This window comes from Siphateles boraxobius, unplaced genomic scaffold, assembly GCF_051911475.1.
Source record: "Siphateles boraxobius isolate OS27281-9 unplaced genomic scaffold, OSU_SipBor_1 48, whole genome shotgun sequence".
Lineage (NCBI taxonomy): Eukaryota > Metazoa > Chordata > Actinopteri > Cypriniformes > Leuciscidae > Siphateles > Siphateles boraxobius.
Window position 1 is genome coordinate 6920217 of NW_027509119.1, and position 22066 is coordinate 6942282.

At 36.6% G+C, this 22066-nt stretch overlaps 1 protein-coding gene across 2 annotated transcripts in view; it reads left to right on the forward strand.

Moving 5' to 3' along the window:
* The window catches only part of cpne7 (copine VII), a 72145-nt gene that overhangs the window by 16478 nt on the left and 33601 nt on the right, over nt 1-22066 (forward strand). For both annotated transcript variants that reach the window (XM_077201824.1, XM_077201822.1), the window contains exons 6-11: nt 4534-4617; nt 4712-4801; nt 6076-6174; nt 6350-6436; nt 7415-7474; nt 8527-8660. In XM_077201824.1, coding sequence (XP_077057939.1) covers nt 4534-4617; nt 4712-4801; nt 6076-6174; nt 6350-6436; nt 7415-7474; nt 8527-8660 — 554 coding nt within the window. The remainder of the gene's footprint in view (nt 1-4533; nt 4618-4711; nt 4802-6075; nt 6175-6349; nt 6437-7414; nt 7475-8526; nt 8661-22066) is intronic.

Consider the following 22066-nt stretch of genomic DNA (forward strand, 5'->3'; position numbering starts at 1 on the left):
CCCTCGTCCTACTCTCAGCACTCATCTCATCTGCTTCTCCTACTCTTTCCTCTCGTTTCTCCCGCCCTCCCTCTTCCTCTTTCGTATGCTGCTGTTCTCTTCCTCTTAGCCTGGGGCGACATTTGTGCTCAGCGGTTATCTTTAAAACAGCTTTTTTTAATGTTCATTCCTCAACCCTTTTTAAATCTGGCTCTCATGAATTCATACATCTCAAGTAATGAAGGGAAACAGCAAATCGACATCTATGACTTGTTCACTCAAGCTTCACATTCCTTCAACCCCACATTAGGTGGTGAAATCAATAAATCGTCTATTCATCTTTTTACAGTGAGACAGAAATGCTATTTGGCATCTGTTTCATGACAAAAGGCACAGGCTGTGATTCCGATTGGAGACGCTTATACAGTAAGCCAAAGCACCCACGCAAACCATTGGCCTACTGTAATTTTGCCAACTAGGACATGTTCCTGGATCAAAATCTTTTGCTGATGCTGGAACACAATTCCTCTTCCCTTTTAATCAGATGGAAATGATCGGGTTGATCTGAATGGAAAGCCCTAAACTCTAACAATTCCTCTTTCACTATTCCAAAAATTGATGCACCTCTTGATGAAAATAAATGTTGTGATGTTGTTTCCATCAGGAGCTGCATCAGTTTTTGGTCAAGATCTTATATTGACAATGCAAGAGTCGAACTCTGTAAAGTCTCCTCCAGCACATCCTAAAGACTTTCAATGAATTTAAGGTCTGGCCAATTCATGTGTGAAAATGATTCTTCATGCTCCTCACAACCATTCCTTCACAATTTGAGCCTGATGAATCTTGACATTGTCATCCTGGAATATGGCCATGATGAATGAATGAAAAGCTACACACTGCATCAATTATAGGGTTAGAAGAACTGTTACCAATCATATAACATGCTAGAAACATAATAATCACTGCAATAATGATCCAATCATAGACTCTTAAGCATTTGCCTATTAAAATCCAATCCGCAACCTTTTATTTTTTATTTTTTTGGCCTGGCAGTGTATGTTTGTAACAATATAACTTCTGACCATAGTTGGCTAAATAAGCTTTTAGGATATGCACCCCTGGCAATTTCTGCACCTAAAGCATCTGATATGCAGACAAAAAAACAATCAATGTACGTGATAAATTGTTTCCTGCAATTGTCAATCTGTGTAAATACATTTATGCCATCTCTGTGCCTCTTGTGTATTCGCACAGTATATTCACAGCTTCTATGCAGTGTGAAAAAAGCTCTATACAAATACTCTATACATATTCCATGCCTGTAGATAATCCTCCATCTCTTAAACTAAAAAATGCATTAAACTAATCCAGCATGTCATCTCAAGTTTGTTAAAGTAGGGTTTCTCTTGGTAAAATACATATGCTGACGCAGTAAATCGTGTGTAGAATATGGAGCCACATTCATTGCACATTGCATATGCATGAAAGCAGAGGCTACACGGTCACATCACTAATTTATTTCTGTACTAGCAACGAACTTGTCCGCCTGCCCAACAGAACATTAACCAGGCTAATTCTGAAAGGCTAATGATGGCAAATTCCATAAGGGAATAAAATTGAATTCTCACTTTCATTTCAAGCTATCTCTGCAATCAGCCACGACATATTCACCAGCTTACCATTGTAATGCTCTTTTTCATGGACGGGGATTTTATTGTCCCCCCTCTTGTAATTGCTGTTTAAGTTGCAGCGCGCTTTTTCACATTTTTTACCCTCAGGTCTGTTAATTATTGCTTACTGGACTTCATGTACTTGTTAGGAATTACAATCATTAATATGGGAGTTCTGAATGTGTTGCATCGTTAATATTAGCTGTATTACATGAGCTGATCGGCGTTTCATCTTCACACTCATCCTTAAAATCCGGAGTTGGCTCCATCCTGGCCCGGATATCATAGCGAGAGGATGGATGGAGTCTAATAAACGGCTAGGCAGAATAATAGCTGTGCTGCTATCTTTGGACAGGATCTGTCTGTTTAAATAACGTCGGCTTTCTCTGAATACAGACTGATATGATTTAAACAAAATGGACACATTGGCAAATCAAGCTATATTGGACTTCATGACAGCTTCTGCACGTGACTCATTCTAGAGACGTCTGTGCCTTTATGTGAATGCCATTTCTCTTTATGAAGAAGTCGCTAATGCATCTTGAATCGAAAAGTCGCTCTGGGTTATGTGACATTTATCAAAGACTCTTCACATTGCAATTTCTCTGTGAATTTTAATGCTTAATTTGGCGCTGTACCTTCACATTGGGTTCTTTGCAGATATTAGCACATATTTTGTCTTTTTCAGGGGACATTGATAGCTCTATTTTTTCATCGGATCATAAAAGACAAGCACAAAATTAACCTTTAATCTGTGCATTAAGCCATCTTTTAAAGGAAAATGCCATTAAGGTCCTTGTCTCATTGGAGTCTGGGAGCCTTAAATGTCTTCCGGGAATAATGAGCAGCCGGTAATCATCATCGGTCCATAGTGAACTTTGCAAACGCAATGGCATATTTCAGAGGTGCGATGCATGTGATGAATGCGAACAACAGACAAATCACTTGTCTAAATCAGTCTTCACTCAAACCACTGGCAAGATGTTACCTTGACAACCGGATAGTGGGGGCACCTCCTCTTTCAGCGTCCCTGTGGAGATGTCGCACACTAATGCAGCGAGAAATGGGGATATTAAATGGCTCGTTCTTTGCTCTACCCATTTCTCGCTCTCTCTCTTCCTTTATCTCTCTCTGCCTAGTTCTCTCTCTCACATCTGCACACACTTAGGAACAAAGTCCTCAGTGGCTTCTCCGGAGAGGCGCAATTCAGAAACCTTATGTTGAATCATTGTTTCAGACAATATTGTGGATTTGATTTTCCACAGCTATGAGCACAATCGACAGGAACACACATGGGCATGCACTCTGAAAAATAATATTGAAATTTGCATTTTCCCCTGACCAATTATTCCATCCGAAAGTGTTATTGCACATCTGTATGTTCCCTTTACTCATTTTTAGTTAAAGTGAACTCAGAATTTCTTTTTGCTGCCTTTATCCATATCAATATGGAAATATACCCCTAAATTTTAACAAAATATACTCATAAATAGGGGTGTAATGGTACACGTATTTGTCCCGAACCGTCACGGTACAGACGTCATGGTTCGGTGCATGCATACAGTCAGACAATGAATACAGTCAGTCACAGGCGATCCACACTCCAAAACAAGAGTTCAGATGGCACGCAAAAGCTAGTAGTCTATATGCTGAGTTTCAATTAATTTTTGGAACGCGCTCCACAAACTAGTGGCATCCTGATTATTTTCTTTATTTTACAAAAGCACAATGTTTTGTTTTTATTGTGAGTGTGCACAAATAAAAATAGGCTCTTTACAGTTTCAAATGATGACCAACGTCAACCTGTAGTGAAATCTGTTGTATTTCAACCTCACATGAAATTCCTGATCGTGTGGATTTCTGTTGAAATTACTGGATTTTGACCAAGAAAATGTGCAGAACAATTTTAAAGGTGAAAATACCTTCAAAGTTAAATTTTGAATCGGGACCAGGATTCCAGTACCAGGATTACTAATAGCTAACCTTCTTCACAGGACCTTTCATCGCCTAGCAATAGCAAGCATAGGTGTCAAGTTTTGGCTGGTTATCATGGCTAGAACAGTTAGCATGGCCATAACTGGCAATGGGGCAAAAAGTATCTTTTTCCTTTGTCAGTCAATCAAAAGTAGTCATGTGTTCGAAAAATATTTTTGTTTAAATATAAATGTAAAAATATTGACATGATATTATCAGGAATTCTTTTTATGCCAGTGATTGTTTTTAGAGGGTTTTGAAAAGAATGACATGGACTTTGCCATCACAGCTAGTTTTTTCATGAAGTCATGTTCCAGATTGATTGATTACTTGACATTTATGGCACAGGAAAATAAAAGTGCCCATGAGCTAAGATGACAAATTTCAAATTGCATGGATCTGTGGTATCGGCGTCAGCCGAGCAACTGATATTCAGATGAATCAAAATGCTAATAGATTGCTTTTTCCGGGTATTATAGATCTTTTAGATGACGTCAAAACCCAGAAGATTAATTTGCCCCTGGTTCTCTCAAGATTTTCCTATGGGGTTTTATAATGTTTTTTTCAGTTAATGAGCCTGTGGTAAATATAACTTAATGATACTTTGACTTTTTGTTTTATAAAATAAACCCCCATTAAAAACCCAATAGAAAATTTTCTAGGGAACCAGTGGTGAATCAGTCTTCCGCCGTTTGACTTCATCCCCGCACCACTCGATTGGCCTGTTAAAGAGGTGTTAAAAAGACAAGTCCTTTTTTTCATCCTCGCCCAACTTCCTGTTTCAGAAAAAATACATTAATTCAGAAAAGATTGCATTCATAAATCCATGGGGTCTTTTAGAAAATGTCCATTTCATGATGTGTTCCTTTGACTGCGTAAACTGTACTGAAATTATCTTGTGACTGTATAGGATCTCTTCAGCAAGTCAGATCCATTCTTGGAGATTTACCGGATCAATGATGATGGGACAGAACAGCTTGTACACAGAACTGAAGTAAGTAGTTTCATCCCATGGGATAGTAATCTTTCTTTTGCAGTTCAATATTCCTATTTAGTTTATATAATGATATTGTTTTTTATATCTGCAGGTGATTAAAAACAACTTGAACCCTGTGTGGGAACCCTTTAAGGTGTCTCTCATTTCTCTGTGCAGCTGTGATGACGAAAGGAAGTTAAAGGTGAATATAAATGGAACAGATCACTCCAGAATGTGCCATGTGGTTCCAAACCTTTGTGACTTAATTTCTTTTGTGAAGCACAAAAAAGATGTCCAAGATGCTCTTTTACAATAAACGCATATTGAGTTATCAGTGGCTGTCAAGTTCCAATAAGGACAAAAATAAAAGCACCATCAAAGTTGTCCTTACGACACTAATTTCCAAATATTATGAAGACAGTTTTAGGAACAGATCTGAAAATCTTCCCAAGTTTGAACATGCAAGAGTCAATTGGATTTGTTGATTACATTCATTACAGTCTTGGGGAAATGCATGGACTAACTTTGTGGTGAATTTATAGTGGTTTTTCATCATGTTGTTTGATTGACCAGTTTACATCTGTTGTAAGACAGAATCTTGGACATTCTGCTAAATAGCTATTTTGGTGCAGGTTAGTTCACCCATAAAAAGAAAATTCTGTCATTAGTTACTCATTCTCATGTCATTCCAAGTAAGATTTTCGTTCACCTTCAGAACACAAATGAAGATCTTTTTGATGAGATTTCTGTCCACTTTGAAGCTTCAAAAAGATCATAGAGATCGTAAAACTAATCCATATGAATAGAGCGGTTTAGTCCAGATTTACTGAAGAGACTTGATCGCTTTATGAACAGATTTAATTTAGGCTTTTATTCACATATAAACAATTATCAGCGGACAGAAACAGAAGCTCAACCGAACCTGCTTAACGCGTGATAACAAGCATCTTGAGGAATTTCAAACGTGCTGCGTAACTCTAGAATGAACCTCATTGGTTCTCGCACGTCAAGTTAACATGTTTAAGCTTCTGTTTACCACTGATGTTTGAGTTGATGAATGTTTATGTGATTAAAAGCCTAAATTAGATCTGTTCATCATGTAAAGCGATCGAGTCTCTTCAGTGAATTTTGAGTAAACCGCTCGATTCATATGGATTAATTTTATGATCTCTTTATGAACTTTTTGAAGCGTCAAAATGGTAGTTGTGTAACTGTCAATGGAGGGACAGAAAGCTCTCAGATTTCATAAAAAATATCTTCATTTGTGTTCCGAAGATGAACGAAAGTCTTACGGGTTTGGAAAGACATGAGGGGGAGTAATTAATGACAGAATTTTCATTTTTGGGTGAACTATTCCTTTAAGTAATCCGTGCAGATTTGGTATGTCAAAATCAACTATTCCTCTAAGAGCAAAATGAAACATGGAAACATAAGAGACATATGAGTTAATGAGTTGTAATTGTCTGTGAACTGCAGTGCTTAGTCTGGGACTATGACTCGAGGGGAAAGCATGACTTCATTGGTGAATTCTACACTAATTTCAAAGAAATGCAGAAGATTTCCTCAGGAAACAAGGTCAGTGTGAGACCTTCAGCCATAAATTGGTGTTTGATATCGGTCATAGCTGTTTTCTGCCGAGGACCAGAATGGATTAAAGAAATGTCACAGCCCTTCTGCATGTGTGGTTAAAGTGACTTCGCTGCAGTGCCACCTCATCTCACCTCTTTGATCTCTTCCTGTGTTCATGCAGGTCACGTGGGAGTGCATCAATCCAAAATACAAACTGAAGAAGAAGAACTACAAGAACTCTGGGTTGGTGATTCTCAGTGATCTCAAGGTAAGAGCCTGACAGTTTGTGTGCACACAGAGAGAGCTTTATAGATATGCCCATCCTGTTTTAGGAATGCTAGTACTGCACAATGCTGGCCAACAAGCTGTCAATGAATAGACATAGTTATTATTGTTGTGGGTGGGTGTGACAGTCAAGCTTAGCCTAAAGACATTAGCGTGGTGCGAAAAGGCTAATGCATTCGTCTTGTTTGTGCACATTTACATAGGGGACATTTTTATTTATAGAGCTGTTTACGTCAGTTTTTTAAAAAAATCCTTTTCACATTTCTCAATTCAGATTGAGAATTGTGTTCTTTTACCTAACAACCCTGAAACCCTAACATCCGGCCAAACTATTAGGTTTGGCAATTTTGGGGGTTTGACAATAATTCAGTAATAAAAATACTTTAGACATACAACATTAGGTTCATAACGTTGTTGCTGCTGGGCTCCAGTTCTCTGCTTCTCTGTGTGTGTTTGTGTGTTTGTGTGTGTGTGTGTGTGTATCATTGGAAATCAGGTTTATTGGCAAAATCTACAGACTTTCAGCCTATTGCAATGAACAAATGAAACAAAAGTAATTGAAATAGCTCAACACAACAGAAGGTTTAAGTGGTTTACTGTGTTACTTTACTAGTTAGTTGAAAAAAGTAATCTGATTACGTAACTCGTATGCGTAACTTGTAGGCTAATGCATTACTCCAACAGAAACCATTCAAAAACAATTGTGTCTGTGGTGGTACCATGGTACAGTAATGGTATAATGCCATTTTGTATAATTCTTTCATGTTGTCCCAAGGAAGAAAAAACACCATTTTTGGACACCATATGTTTTGTACTCTTTTTGAGAGTTGCTTCATAGCTCATGTACAGTACATGTGTGTGTTTGATATGTAGTATCAGTATCAGTATCATAACTTTTGCAGATAGTCTTGCAGATAAATGTGGCAGGGTTTCTACTCACCCTTCATTCTTCATTTTGCAGCTTCACAGAGTCTATTCCTTCCTGGACTACATCATGGGAGGGTGCCAAATACACTTCACAGTAAGTGGGAACAGCAGTGCGCTCCACATTTAGCACAGCGGTGCGATCCAGACCCTTCACAGATTTACTGCCCAAGTTCTCCACCAAGCATGAAGACACTGATGCCAGACGTTCTGGACTGATAACTGCCTCCTCTCAGCAAATGCAGCTCATTTATACATGATGTCGTGAGGCAGACTGCAAAACGTAGTCAAGTTCTTGATTATTTTTGCTAGTAAAAATAGCTAATAATTCTTAAAACCATATCAGAATATGTTATTTAATCCCCCTTCACGTTTGTCATTTTTTTGTTACATTTTTTGACCAGCTTCTCTTGAGTTTTATTTTGAATAATAATGTGATTGTTTCACTGCTGGAAGCAACAGAACAAATTAATACCTCATCCAAACTGTTTTAAGTCCCCCACCTCATGCTCCCTTTTAGAGCAGCAAAATGGGCCAAGATTATTAATGAATCCAATTGAATATTCATTATTTAAATATCTGAATTCTCCCGTTGCCTGTTAAAATGAAAGATAACCAGATGTCAAAGAATGAAGCCTCAGAGTGAATGGTTGGAGTCAATGTTTTGGAGCAGGATTCAAATAGGATCTTCATTTAAGTGTAGTGCACTGGTTTAATATAGTATATCGGGTGTTTACTGGGATATGAGCTGTATCTCTGTATTGCAGAGCATATGGTTGCCGTTTGTGCTATTTTGGATTGTAACATCTGCTTGATGAATGACTATACAATCAGCATGCCTCTAAGCAAATACAATCTACATATTGTCCATTTTAAGCACTTTAATTATTTATACATATGGACATTTGATTGGATATCTGTTCTAGTCAGGTTTTGTGTAGCTTCCTAGGAAAGACAGCTCTTGAGTGCTTTGCTTTTTGTTGACAGACGATTCCTTTCAATGTTCTACGATGGCGACAACTATTGTTCCAGGCGTAAAACTAAAACGATTAAACGTATTTGACGATCGATCAGATTATGTAACTCATTACATTTTTCTCCTGCATTTTGCAGTTTCATCAAGAGTGTGTCATACTATTATCTCTCTAGGTTGCCATTGACTTCACGGCGTCCAATGGGGACCCTCGCAATAGCTGTTCCCTGCACTACATCAACCCATATCAGCCAAACGAGTATCTGAAAGCTTTGATAGCCGTGGGGGAGATCTGCCAGGATTACGACAGGTTAGTGCTGATGGAGGTGGACACTATCATGCAGGTTTGCAATTTTTCATATCTGGAATTTAGTGCATGTAGAATTTCTCTGAAAGTTAGTGACTAAAGCTCAAATGTAGAGTCCACAACTTTTTGGACTTTGTCACTTCTGAGTCTTATAATTAATATTTCTTCAAAAGGATTTGCTCGGCCTCTGACTATCCTTTTTGGGGGACGGGCACTTGGTAATTTTAACCAATATCCATATAGCTGTGTAATATAGCTATTTGTCAATGTAAACTATCTGCAAAGTTACAAAGCACAAAGTCCATGCCAAAGGGAGTTCATCTCTCCTACATACAGTTAAACACCTTCCTGAAATGCCTCGTTTGTAGTCTTGCCATTATTTCCGTGACATTTACATAATGCTCACCTACTGGCCTTTGTAAGTGATTTTGATTTTTGCTGCTTTTGTATGGACTTCCAATGCTGTTACCACAGATATAACACTGTTTACAGCTGCTCATGAAGCCTCGGGAGATGAAACCAGATTATGGTAAATTTCTGACACACACTCTAAGCGGTTGAACAATAACGAGAATGCACCAGCTGACCAATCAGGGGTGCGTTTCCCGTACAACGACGTAACTCGATGCTTAACTACCATAGTACGTTGCATCGTTGAAGAAATCAAGTTGCTAGTCCCGACTGTTTCCCGAAACCATATTGTCGCAAATTGGTCGTTCAACCACGTTGGTTAATGATGTCACGCATGTGGTGGAGTTAAAAACTTCTTTTAATGAATTTGTTGAGATCGAATTAATGCTAGATGATTTGCTATAAATTACGGACATGACATCTGAGGACTATTTCAAATTTTTCTCAGTTATTTTGCTCTATTTCCAGAATCAATCATAGGCTCGTTCTTACGTGGTAGAGCACGTTCGCACATGCGCACTCTTCAAAAACTGTGCTTTAAATCTCTTGACAAACTAAAAGACGTAAATTACATTTGTATGTATTCTAAATCAAAAGATAAAAATTGCACTGAATGTCAGCTTGCTTATTTTGATCAAGACAAGGATTTATTAAGTTCAAATGTTAAGCAAACAAGAAACTATGCTTCTAACCACAGGTCAAGAGCTGTAGTTCAAACCACACAATTTTGCGATGCTGTTTGCGAATGTTCGTTAGAACTATGTTTTCGGGAAACACCGACTCGTTGAACTATGCTGATAATGACGGAACTTGCCACCAAAGTTGGCTAACGATGCTTTTGGGAAACGCACCCCTGATCAGACTGGGTTTTTCAGAAGGCAGGCTAAATTAAAACAGCGTTTCAGGCAGAAGGTGAAAAGGCAAGGCAAGGCAAGGCAAGTTAATTTTTTTATAAAAGAGGTTCTGCAGCAATTTATTCTTGTAGACCCCAAAGTTATGAACTTGATTATTATATGCACACTTTAATTTAATGATGTACAGCAATAGTAGCCAAAGTTGAACAACAAAAGGAAGTGTTACAATTTGAACACACCAGGATGCTCTGCAGGGTGAACTTGACCTTTAGCCTCCTCTTCTTGTTCAAAACGCCCCTTCAAAGGTGGGTGCCGGCAGTGTTTCAGGAAGAAATCACTACTCCTCAGCCGACTCGCATTCAGGTCTGGAATGCCCACTTTTTATGACCCAGTGATCCCAGTAGATAAAAACAAGTCCAAGGATGGATTATGGACCAGGCCAATGGGGCCAGTGCCTTTGGCTCTGTGACTATCAGAGGCCTCAAACTGAGAGTATACTAACAACAACGACATGCCACTATAGAGGTAAAATTAGCATAGAAACATATAGAACAATTCTTGAATGTGTGCCACTGACTGGTGGCACAGGAAAAATTGTTTCTCCTGGCACCTTGACAGCACTTAGAGTCTTTTGAACAACTTATCGCAGCTGTGATGTGGTATACTCTTGTGGTATTTTATTGTCTCTTGCAATATGCACATGAATTTATTATCATAATTGTATTTCTTGTAATTGCAACTTCCGATAAGAGCGGTGCCATGAGTCCTCATATGACTGCAATCCGTCATCCTGTGAAGTGCACTGAAGAAATGTGTTGAAGGTGCATTTGTAGTGTACTTCAAATCTTAAAACTATTAAAAGACTTTAAAAGACCAAAAAAATACTTTTAAAATGACCAAAAACTGTATTTGCAGATAATATAATATTAATGAAATGAGGCAACTTAAGTTTACTTTAATCTTGTTACATGGATTATGATTTTGGATTGTCCCAATAAAACTGCATTTGGATATTCAACCTGTCTGTCAGAGCAGTTCCTGACAGTATCTTTTATAAATGTGCCTTAGGAAAAAAAAAAAAACATTACTGGTGTGCATCTTAAGATAAAACAATGGCACGGACATATTTTAAGATGTAAGATGTATTTTTAAAGTATTTTAAGATATTTAAGATGTCAGTGCAAGTTGCTTTCTATTAAAACAGCTCAAACAAGGCTTAAGCCTTGTGAAACCAAGGGCAGTATTTTTTAAGAAATACACTTTTAATGTGTTGACTAACATACTAAAACATATATAATTTGAACTGTAGTGTTATTCAATGTCATATATTTGTGTTTAATATATTTTAAATGTACTAAATTGCCACTTCGTCGTTACAAATGTGTAATTACAAATATATTTAAATGCATGACATAAAAGTTTCAATAGAAATTAAATTAAAGTATATTTAAGTTTACCATAAATGCTTGTCAGTACATTCATATTCATAACCATATTTAAAAGACAAACGTAATTACATATACAGATGTACTTAAGTCCTACTTAAGTGGGTCAAAAAACACTCCAAGTTCAGTTTATTGCATTTAATATAAATTTAAACTATAGTACATTTTCATTTAATTGCAGTTAGCATATAAGTAATTTTCTGATAAAAATTACATTCAGTTCACACTTTAGTATATTCTTTTCAAGTCTGTTATTTAGGTAATAAATACTATTTTTTAAAAGAGTTGGTTCCACCCAACCTTTTTCACATTAAATATTCAGTTTATCTAAACAAATTGTCACAGTGCAGAAGTAAATTGGGTTGTGAAGACATCTTTATGTAGACACTTGGGCTGAATAGTATATACCCTTTATTTAAAATGCATGAATAACCCAGTTGGATGTTTGTTACTAAGTCAAATGGCTTAAATAACAAAGACCTTGGAACAATACAAGGGGGATCGGTTTAGTAAGATTGCCTGGAGGCTGTTTGCTGACTTTGAGGCATTGTTGGTTAGCTCAGGTCACTATTTAATTTGTTCCTGGTAGTTCACTTAATGCCAAGTGAAGGTATCAGGGGTCTGTCCAATCCAATGACTGAGGCTGAGTTCTTCCTCTGGGCTACATCCTAATAACCCATGTCTCCGCAGATCCTGCCAGGAACTCGTCTATGTCTGCAGTCTGTGGCTTATTAAACAACGGTGCTTGTGGAACCCTAGTGTGAGAGACAATTGGAAGAAATCTGAACTGACTAATCAGCTAAACAGAATTTCCCTTTATTATTTGGTCTTTATTCATTCAAATTGAGAATTAAAGCATTTTGTGTGGGTGGTTAATATAGTTGGTGTATTTTCTCTAATTGTGCAATGTTATAATTTTCAACTTCCTTTTTCCTGGCTGATTCACTAAATTGTGCATTAGTGTGTTTATTTCCGGAAAGGCGTTCACTGTTTATCTAACAGCCGTATCCCATGATCATTTATTATGTTCCCGTTTAATCCAATGGTAGTTCTGGACTCACAATGACTAAATCAATATTTGCTTAAGTTGTTGTGGGTTTACTACAATTAGCCTTATAGTAGCTGGTTAATTACAGTCATACACATTTATAATGAGATCTGTTCCAAAGGGAGGATTCTCTCCTCAGATCAAAGCCAAATGAGATATAAACAGATATATCCCCCTAATGGACAAAAGAGAAGAGGCATTATGCTTAATGAAAAAGCTTAACAAATGAGGGTGTCTTTTCAGCTTATTTCAGTTTAGCCCTGTGGACTATTTTCTACAAACAATGTCCAATGTTGCATCACAAGAGAATCAATGCAATTCTCGATTTATTTATTTTTTGTTCTATTCAACTGTGATGGAAATGAAATCTCAGTATCACTTTATTTTACAGTCCATGTTACACATTACATATACGTACTATAGTAATATCTATAAATTTTGCATAGTTACATTATTGCAACTAACCTAAATCAAACTCTAATACTAAACTCAACCCCATAGTTAGTACATGTGGTTAATAAATATTACTTAGTACTTAAATGTATAATATGTATTTAAAATATTTACATACTTATTTAAAAGATTTAAAATAATATGTGGAGCTCCACAAGGGTCTGTTTTAGGTCCATTACTTTTTATTTTGTTCATTAATGACCTCTGTGAAGTGTCTAAAATATTACAGTTTTTGATGTTTGCCGATGATACTAACATTTTTTACTCTGGAAATAATCTGTCAGAAATTACAGAAAATATAAATTCAGAAATGGTAAAAATTAAGGAATGGTTTGACAAAAACAAATTATGTTTAAATTGGGAGAAAACAAAATACATGATTTTTTGTAATCGTAAAAAGAATGATAATGTAAGAATAGCAATTGAAGGAACTGATATTGAAAGAGTTAATGAGATAACATTTTTAGGTGTTATTTTGGATGATAAGTTGAATTGGAAAGCTCACATAATTTATATTAAGAGTAAAGTTTGTAAAAGTATTGGGGTCTTGTATAAAGTTAAAGATGTTTTAGACTATTCTTCATTGCATATGCTGTACAAAATCCCTAATACTTCCATATTTTGGATACTGCACAGAGGTCTTGGGTAATACATACCCTAGTAACACAAAACCCCTGTTTTTGTTACAGAAAAAAGCATTAAGGATTATCAACAGTTTATTTGTAAATTCTGGACTTCTAAAATTCAAAGATTTGGTTGATTTGAAGATTTTGATTTTTATGTGGAAAGCAAAGCAGAGATTTCTGCCTGTGGTTTTACAAAATTTATTCGGTCCCACTTTATATTAAGTGGCTTTAAGTATTATGTACTTACATCGAAAAATAAGTACAATGTACTTATTGTTTTCATGTTGTATTGTAAAACACTTTAGCTGCTATTGAGGTGTGATACGGGTAAGGTTAGGGTCAGGTGTGGTGGTATGGGTCGGTTTAAGGGTAGGTTAAGGTGTAAGGGAAGGGTCAACTGTGTAATTACAAATGTAATTACATAAATTCATTACAGCAGTAATTACATGCAGGTATTTTCAAAATATAAGTACAATGTAAAAACATGTATGTGCACAATAAGTCCATTGTATCAAATTATTAATTTCAATGTAAGTACATAGTACTTAAAGCCACTTAATATAAAGTGGGACCATTTATTCACTCTCGTATCAGAGGAAGATGGCCATAGAAAGCAATATTATTTTAAAACTCTTTTCGCACGTACTATACAAAAACAGATGTGTTTTTCTATGTACGGAGTTAAACTGTGGAACACCTTGGACTATGAACTGAAGTGTTGCAAAAGTGTGTGTAAATTTAAGAATTTGTATAAGAAAAAAATACAGGAATGTTACAAGGAAAATGATGATAATTAAGTGTAAAGATAGGTATTAATGAAAATGTTTGGTGATTGGGGTTGATGCATTCATAAATCCGCTGTTTTTTCTGTTTCTTTTAATGTGCAAAAATAGCGACAGGTATTACAAGATTTTTTTTTTTCTTCCTGTTCATTTTTTTTCGTTCAAACAAAACAAAATTTTGTAAAACTGCATGAACGAATAAATGAATAAATACATAAATAATTACAGTGTAACAAGGACACCTTAAAATAAAGTGTGACTGGAATTTAAATCGAGCTTGTTCACGAATGAGAACAAACCAAACACATTTGAGCTTCCGTTATAAAATTCGCTGTTCTTTATGTGTTGATCAATGTTTATATATGTATACATCTGAATAATAGCAACCATGGAAATCATTATTAGATACGATCTGGATTAAAACTGTTTGATTCACATGGATTACTTTTTGTACTTTTTATGTGTGAAAGTTTTAGCTGTGTGGACTTAAACGTATCTTCATTTGTGTTGTGAAGATGAACAGAAGGTTTAATGGTTTTGGAATGACATGAGTGTTAGTAAATGATGAAAGAATTTACATTTTTGTGTGAACTATATTTGCTGAAGGATGTTTAAAGACCTCCTGGGACGTAGACACCTACGCTGTGTGGGTTCCCTGATCAGGCTGAAAGTTACTCATCATTTCACATCAGTTGACCACTTGAAGTTAAACACAGGATGGATGTGATAATTCTAGTGGGATGGTGCGGGAATTTTGTTTGTCCCCCCTTCTACAAGAAGTAGAATTTGACTTTCACGAACTACCTATTATCTTAAAGTCAGCATGAAACGGAAGCTGCAATAGTCTTTACATCCCTATTCTGACATATATCAGAGTGAAACGGCTTCTCGAACATGAAAAAATGTAGGGCGGGACTTGATTTTGTCCATGGGAAATTGATTGGACGGTTGTGTTTTTTTTTTGGTCAATATCATATGAGTGACAGGTTGCCCCGCCTTCGTGCCAGTAAACACGTCATAAGAGAAGAGATGTCTCTGCAAGAGGGAGGGGAGGTTATTTTGATTGAAGATTATTAGGGCACATGAATAAAAAATAAACGAATTGTTGATTTTAACTTCATGGTGACTTTAACTGATCTATATAACTGTAATTCAATACGAGGACACACATAATGGTGAGATACTGTACATTCTTCAATAAGAATTATCCTTCGCAAACAATTTTACTTGATAAACCAGTCGTTTCTCATTGTTTATATGTAGATATTCACACATGATCTCATGAGTATTCGTACGTATTTTACATCTTTATGTAAAGGGTTCTACCACACATACATGTAGTTTATCGGCACTAAAGCGTACCATATTGATGTATTGAGAGCATCTAAAACATAAATCATTTACACACGAACAATTTCACTGATGTACGAATGCATACTGACCTTATTTGAGTTTGCTAAAACATTGCCTAAATATGAGCAGTCAGTGATGTCAGCTGAAAAAGGAAATGGTTTCAAAGTGAGTTTTTTTTTCTTTGCAATAACATGCATTGGTGAATCGTTCACAAAAAGTAAATAAGGACTGTGCAAAAGCAATTTGTGTGCATTTATTTAACGTATGCATTATTGTGTGGATAAAGACGTTTAGTAGCTCTTATAGAATTGCTTGTGGAAATCTTTTTCTCTTCACATTCCTATAAGCTGCATTGGCAGATGCACATTGCTTTGGGGGAATATTCATCCCACTGCTTTTTTTCTTCTTATAATGGTAGTGAAAATAAGAGGATATTGATTTCATTTTGCTTGGTTAATGCATCGTCTTGGTGGGCAGAGAAAATGGCAGAGAGAAAATTTACAAAATGGCTGTTTCCTGAAATACACTGCCTTCCACATGTGGTACAGCTGTGTCAGATAAAATCCATATATAATATAATAACAAAAGTAACCATTGAGACCTAATCATATACTAATTAAGACTTAATAATTGAATTACTGATGTGTTTGCATCTGAGATTCTTTGCAATAATTGTCTAAAAAAAACTTCGGCAGCATGACTCACTCAGAGGTATATATAAAAAAAAACAGTTAACAGCTCAACATGGTAAGCTAATTACCGGTGCATGTATTGTTGCAGTTGTTCACATTGTCAGAGCCAACGTGACTTTGGCAAGCAGCGTCATGACTAATTTCACTTTGTTGCTGCTGTATAGCTCCCTGCTGCTTGTCCTTTGGGCTTTTATTAAAAGCAGGATTAGTCCTTTTACAGAAGCGTGTCCCTGCGTCTGGTTTGAGACTGGACGGTGGTGGCGGTCTGACTGCCCTCATCAGATTCTGCTGGATATGTGCGGATGTGATCTCTCAGAGGAGCCTTGAAAAAAGTGCTGAGGAAAATAAAAAATACCGTTTTCTCCTCATGGACTGACTTGAGAGGGAGAGAGAGAGGGCAAGGAAAGCTCTTGCTTTCGTAATTGTTCAGCTTTTAGAAGCATTTGTGCCTCTATGGACGGCATGATGGATGTTCTGCAACTGACATGCCTGAAAGACACTATAACCAACAACAGTGTTTGATATTTACGTTGGTGCATCCACATATAGTCATGCTCAAACGTTTACATACACCTGCAAAATTGTCATTATTTTTACAAAAAAAGAGGGATCATAAAAGATGCGTTATTTTTTTTTTTAGTAGTGACCTGAATACGATTTTTTACATAAATGATGTTTACACATATAGTCCATAATTTGTCTTCCGGGAAACATGTAAGTATCTTCCGTTGCTTCTGAAGGGTAGTACTAAATGATTTTTTTTTTTTAAATTTTAAACAAAATAGGAAAAATCCTGTTCAAAGGTTTTCACCACCGACTCTTAATGCATCCTGTTTTCTTCTGGAGCATCAGTGAATGTTTGAACCTTTTTTAATAGTTGTGTTTGAGTCCCTCAATTGTCCTTAGTGTGAATAGATGAATAGATAGATTTGTTTCACTGCTCACGACAAACAAGGGACTCAAGAACAACCATTACAAAAACAAACAAAACATTGTGAATCATCCAGTTAATGAGGCACAGTATTTTAGGAATCAAGGTTATGTAAACTTTTGAACAGGGCTGTTTTTATAAATCTATTCATTTTTTTCTTATGGACTATATATGTAAACATATTTTATGCATATTTTAAAATTTACATATTTACATGCATTTTGAATGATCCCTCTTTTTTTCAAATAATTAACATTTTGCAAGGTGTGTAAACTTTTGAGCACGACTTTATTTGAATTCATTGTGGCAAAAGAGTTTGAGGGAAGCTATTATGCTGAATCAATGCTGAATGAGAGTAAGGATGCAAGTGATTGGAATAAGTAAATGGAATATGACTGAATAATATGGATGCACCGCTTGTGACCCAGTTTCACAGAGGCCGATGAGTAAGCTGAATGTTTTGAGAAACTGACTGAACAGTTGTCGGAACAGCTTGCTTCGCGATCAAGGATGTGTGAGTTTTTAGCATGTCAGACATCATTGTATTATACATATAAATCATGCTGATGGATACACCACATCAAAAAATTCATTTGGAGTGTTGAAATATGGCACAGAGGGCTTTGGAGTATTTTATATTTTTATATTTATATTATTAAAGCCCCATGTAGTCAATTATTTTATCCCTTAAAACAAATCTTTGATCACCAAGATTACATATTTAAACGATTTTTATCGGAAAAAAAATTCTTCATGCCTTAAAATAGCTTGATAACTCTACACCTTTGCCTCATTTAGTATACGCGGTTCTATGAATATGCAAATTAGCCCCGCCTCTACTCCACACAGATCAGGATTATTACTGCAGTTATTACTAAAGCTATAAAAAAAATAATTTCTTGAAATAAAATAAATAAATAAAATAAAATACTACAATAACACTGATGCGGATCATCTCTGCGGCTATGTCTCAATTATGGGATGGATAATTGCTGTGGATGCTTAGCAACAAGAATGTAAAAATATGAAATGACCCATAATGATCCATTTCAGCTACGGACTTGAAATATAACACTAACTCTTCTCATGAAAAACAAATTTGCCTCTTTGACCCAAAAAAATTATATTCTGGATTTTCTGCTTTTTGGGTATTTGATAAACTCTTCTGCATATTTTCAAACTGATTTGCTCAAATTTGCATGCATGCCTGCTCAGTGGACATAAATTGGACATGAATGAAATAAAGTGTAACCCGAAGCTATTTTTAAAGACATACTCTTATGCCATTTGTTTTAAAACATCTATAGTTATTACAGACTTTGACAAACTTTATTTGTCTGCTGGGCTTCAATGGGTTTAGTAAGTCAGGATAGAGCAGACGTAATATTAGTCCTGTGTTATCTTCTCATGGGTGTATCTCAGTAATCTCTCCTTTCTTCACTAGGCTAAACAAGCCACTGCTCAATAGCTCACATTAACTTGAGCTATGCTGTGATTATGGAGACGGAGATTGCATCATGCTAGAGATTAGCGTGCTCCTCTTCGTAGATCAGGAACATTCTCAATAGCCGTCACAGTATGATGTCTTCAGGCAAGCAAACATGTTAATGTGAGGAGAATCAGCTGAGCCAAACACGGGTCCAGAGATCTGCTCTTTTTTCAGATAGATTGCATTGATGCTTTACAAACTTCAGAGTCACGAGATCTGATGTAAGGACCCTTGTCGAAAAGAAGTTAGCGTACCTTTAAAAGGAGTACTTATTATGGAAATATGTGAATGCAATGTTTTCAGACACTTAATTCCATGTTAATTGCAATTAAATGCAAATGCATTATTATTTAAATTTATATTAAATGCACTATTTGAACTTTAAGTGCTGTTTTCAACCCACTTAAGTAGGACTTAAGTACATCTTTATATGTAATAATTACATTATTGTTTCCATTGTCTTTGAAAAATGGCTAAAGTGTGCTGAAGTTACTGACAAGCATTTATAGAAAACTGAAATGTACTTTATTGTAATTTTCATTGAAACTTGTCATGCATTTAAAATATCTGTAATTACTAATTTGTAATGATGAAGTTGCAATTGAGTACATTTAAGATATAATTAACCTTAAATGTGATATCAAGTATAAAGTACTTTAAATGTGCTTTAGTATGTTAGTCAACACATCAAAAATAAGTGTACTTAAGTTTAAGAAACATGAATATGGAAGCTTGTTTCCACCACAGAAAAAATCGTTTTTAGAAGATAATTGCAACATTTTATCTCACAATTGCGAGTTATTTCTCAGAATTGCTAGATATAAAGTCAAAATTGCGTGATATAAAGTCGCAATTGCGTGTTATAAAGTCAGATTTGCGAGATATAAACTCAGAATTGCGAGAAACAAGCTCGCAATTCAGACTTTTTTATCAGAATTGTGAGATAACTTGCAAATGCAATTTATAAAGTCCAATTCTGAGGAAAAAAAGGCAGACTTTTCTGACTTTATAACACTCAATTGCGATTTATATAAAAAAGAATGCAATAAATATTAAATATAAAAAACTTCATATCTCGCAATTGTGAGAAAAAAAAGTCAGAATTGTGAGATAAAAATTCACAATTACCTTTTTCATGTTTTATTCTGTGGCGGAAACAAGCTTCCATACCTGAAGGTGGACTCTCTGGCCTTTTATTTCATTAATATTATATTATTATCTATAGTTCTTTGAATACAAAAACCCTAGTGAAAAATATATATGCCAAAATGTTAATACATTTATTTTATGCCAAGTATACAAATGAATTAACATATTTACGTACTTAATATAAAAACCCATGACATTTTTATTTTGGTTTACAAAATTGGTATACTTAAAGTCTGCTAAATTGGAACAACTAATTTTGTACTTCCAATTTTTTTTATTCGCTTTGGTACTATTTTCACAAGTAAGATGTACATTTTCAAAACTCTTAGTGCTAATATCACAACAGATCGTCAAAAGTGCACTTTTTTCAAACATTTCATCATGTTTTCAATTGTGTTAGTACAATACACAAAATCACAAAGTATCCTTTTCACAACAAAAAAATAAGTGTTTCATCTACATAAATGTTTCATTCACAGCAACTGTCTTTCATAAAGCTCTTATAATCACACTTTTGATTTGCATCTCTTCTTGTTCAGTTTAATTTTGTCTATTATTTAATCCAACTGATCTTAATGTTTAATCAATTAATTTGGTACACCTATAGATTTCTATAGATATTGATTCTATATACAGTTTCTATAGAACTTGTTTGCAATTTCCGATATGGATAACCAAATGTAATGAATTATTTTTACATAAGTGATTTTTAGATAATAACCACCACTATGTTCAAAGTGTGTGTACACGCATGTGTGTGTGTCTGTGTGTGAGAGAGATACAGAGAAATGTGCCATTTGTGAAAACACTGTCAAGCAGAATAGAGTATAAGGGAGAGGAAACAGTCAATTACTGTATAACATCAGTTCCCTTTCGTCCTGGGAACTCCGACGTGTCGTCGGGGGAGTTCCCTGACGAATTGGGATCACGCTAGGGAGACCAATTGCCTTCGAGTGAATTAAAACGAGCCAATGAAAATTGGCATGCAAGATTTGCATTCCGCGACCCGCCTACCAGCGCGGGTATAAAAGGCGGAAGTAAACATTGCGCAATGCTTTTAGCTTCGGAGCCGACCGATTGTGTCCTCTCTGAGTGAGTGAGCTTTAAGATTGTATTTTTCTTACTGCTACGAGTCTGCTGTTTCGGGAGGGGATCTCTCTGTGTTGGTGAGATGGCGTTTCAGCGACCGCGCGGTTCCTGTCTGCCGGCTGCGTCTATATGCTGTTAATTCAAAAGCTGTTTTCACAGCTGGTAAACGGTTGAGTGCGCACAGCGGGCTTGCAGTTTCCCCGCTGTGTTGCCGCGTTGGGTCCCTGTGTGCTTCAGCACGATAGAGAGAGTACTTTCTTCCTGAAAGAGCAACACGAGTGAAGATCGCGTCCTTTTCAGGATGACGTTTCACTCGTGTGTTTCTGGATGCGATCGTTCCCTGTCCTTATTTGACGGCCACGTTCATTGTTTCACATGCCTAATCCGTGTGTGAGACTACGTTCGTGGGTGGTTCATGTTCTCTCAGGGGTGCATGACCACGTCGGCACGTTGTTCGTCTCCCCTTTCTCGTAAAGGCTTGAGCCGCTCACCGTGCCGTGTGCCGTCGAGCGCCGGCTGACAGCGCGGGTTGTCACGGCAACCCAGCGCGCGTCATTCGGCGCTCAAGATGCGTGGTCAAGATCAAGACTCGCGTGCCTCTATGAGGTGAGTCCCTTTGCTTATTTCCCGATCTAGTTTCTCTTCTGGTGCACCAGAGGAGGGCTACTTTGGCGAATAACATTGGTGATCTGAGGGTTTCAGTGAGCACGAACCACTCACTCCTCTAGCGCATCGCAAACATGCTGAGACTGTGTTCGTGGGTGGTTTATGCTTTCTTATGAGAGCATGACCACGTCGGCACGTTGTTCGCCTTGCCTGAAGGCTTGAGCGCCCAGCGTGCCGTGTGTCATCGAAGCGATGGCCACGTTCACTATCTTGCATGCCTGGTTGACGGCCACGATCACTGTTTCACATGCCTAATCAGTGTGTTGAGACTTCGTTCGTGGGTGGTTCATGTTCTCTCAGGAGTGCATGACCACGTCGGCGTGCTGCTCGTCTCCCCTTTCTCGTAAAGGCTTGAGCCGCTCAGCGTGCCGTGTGCCGTCGAGGCTTTCGGATGGGATTCTGGTCCTTCTCATGAGGGACC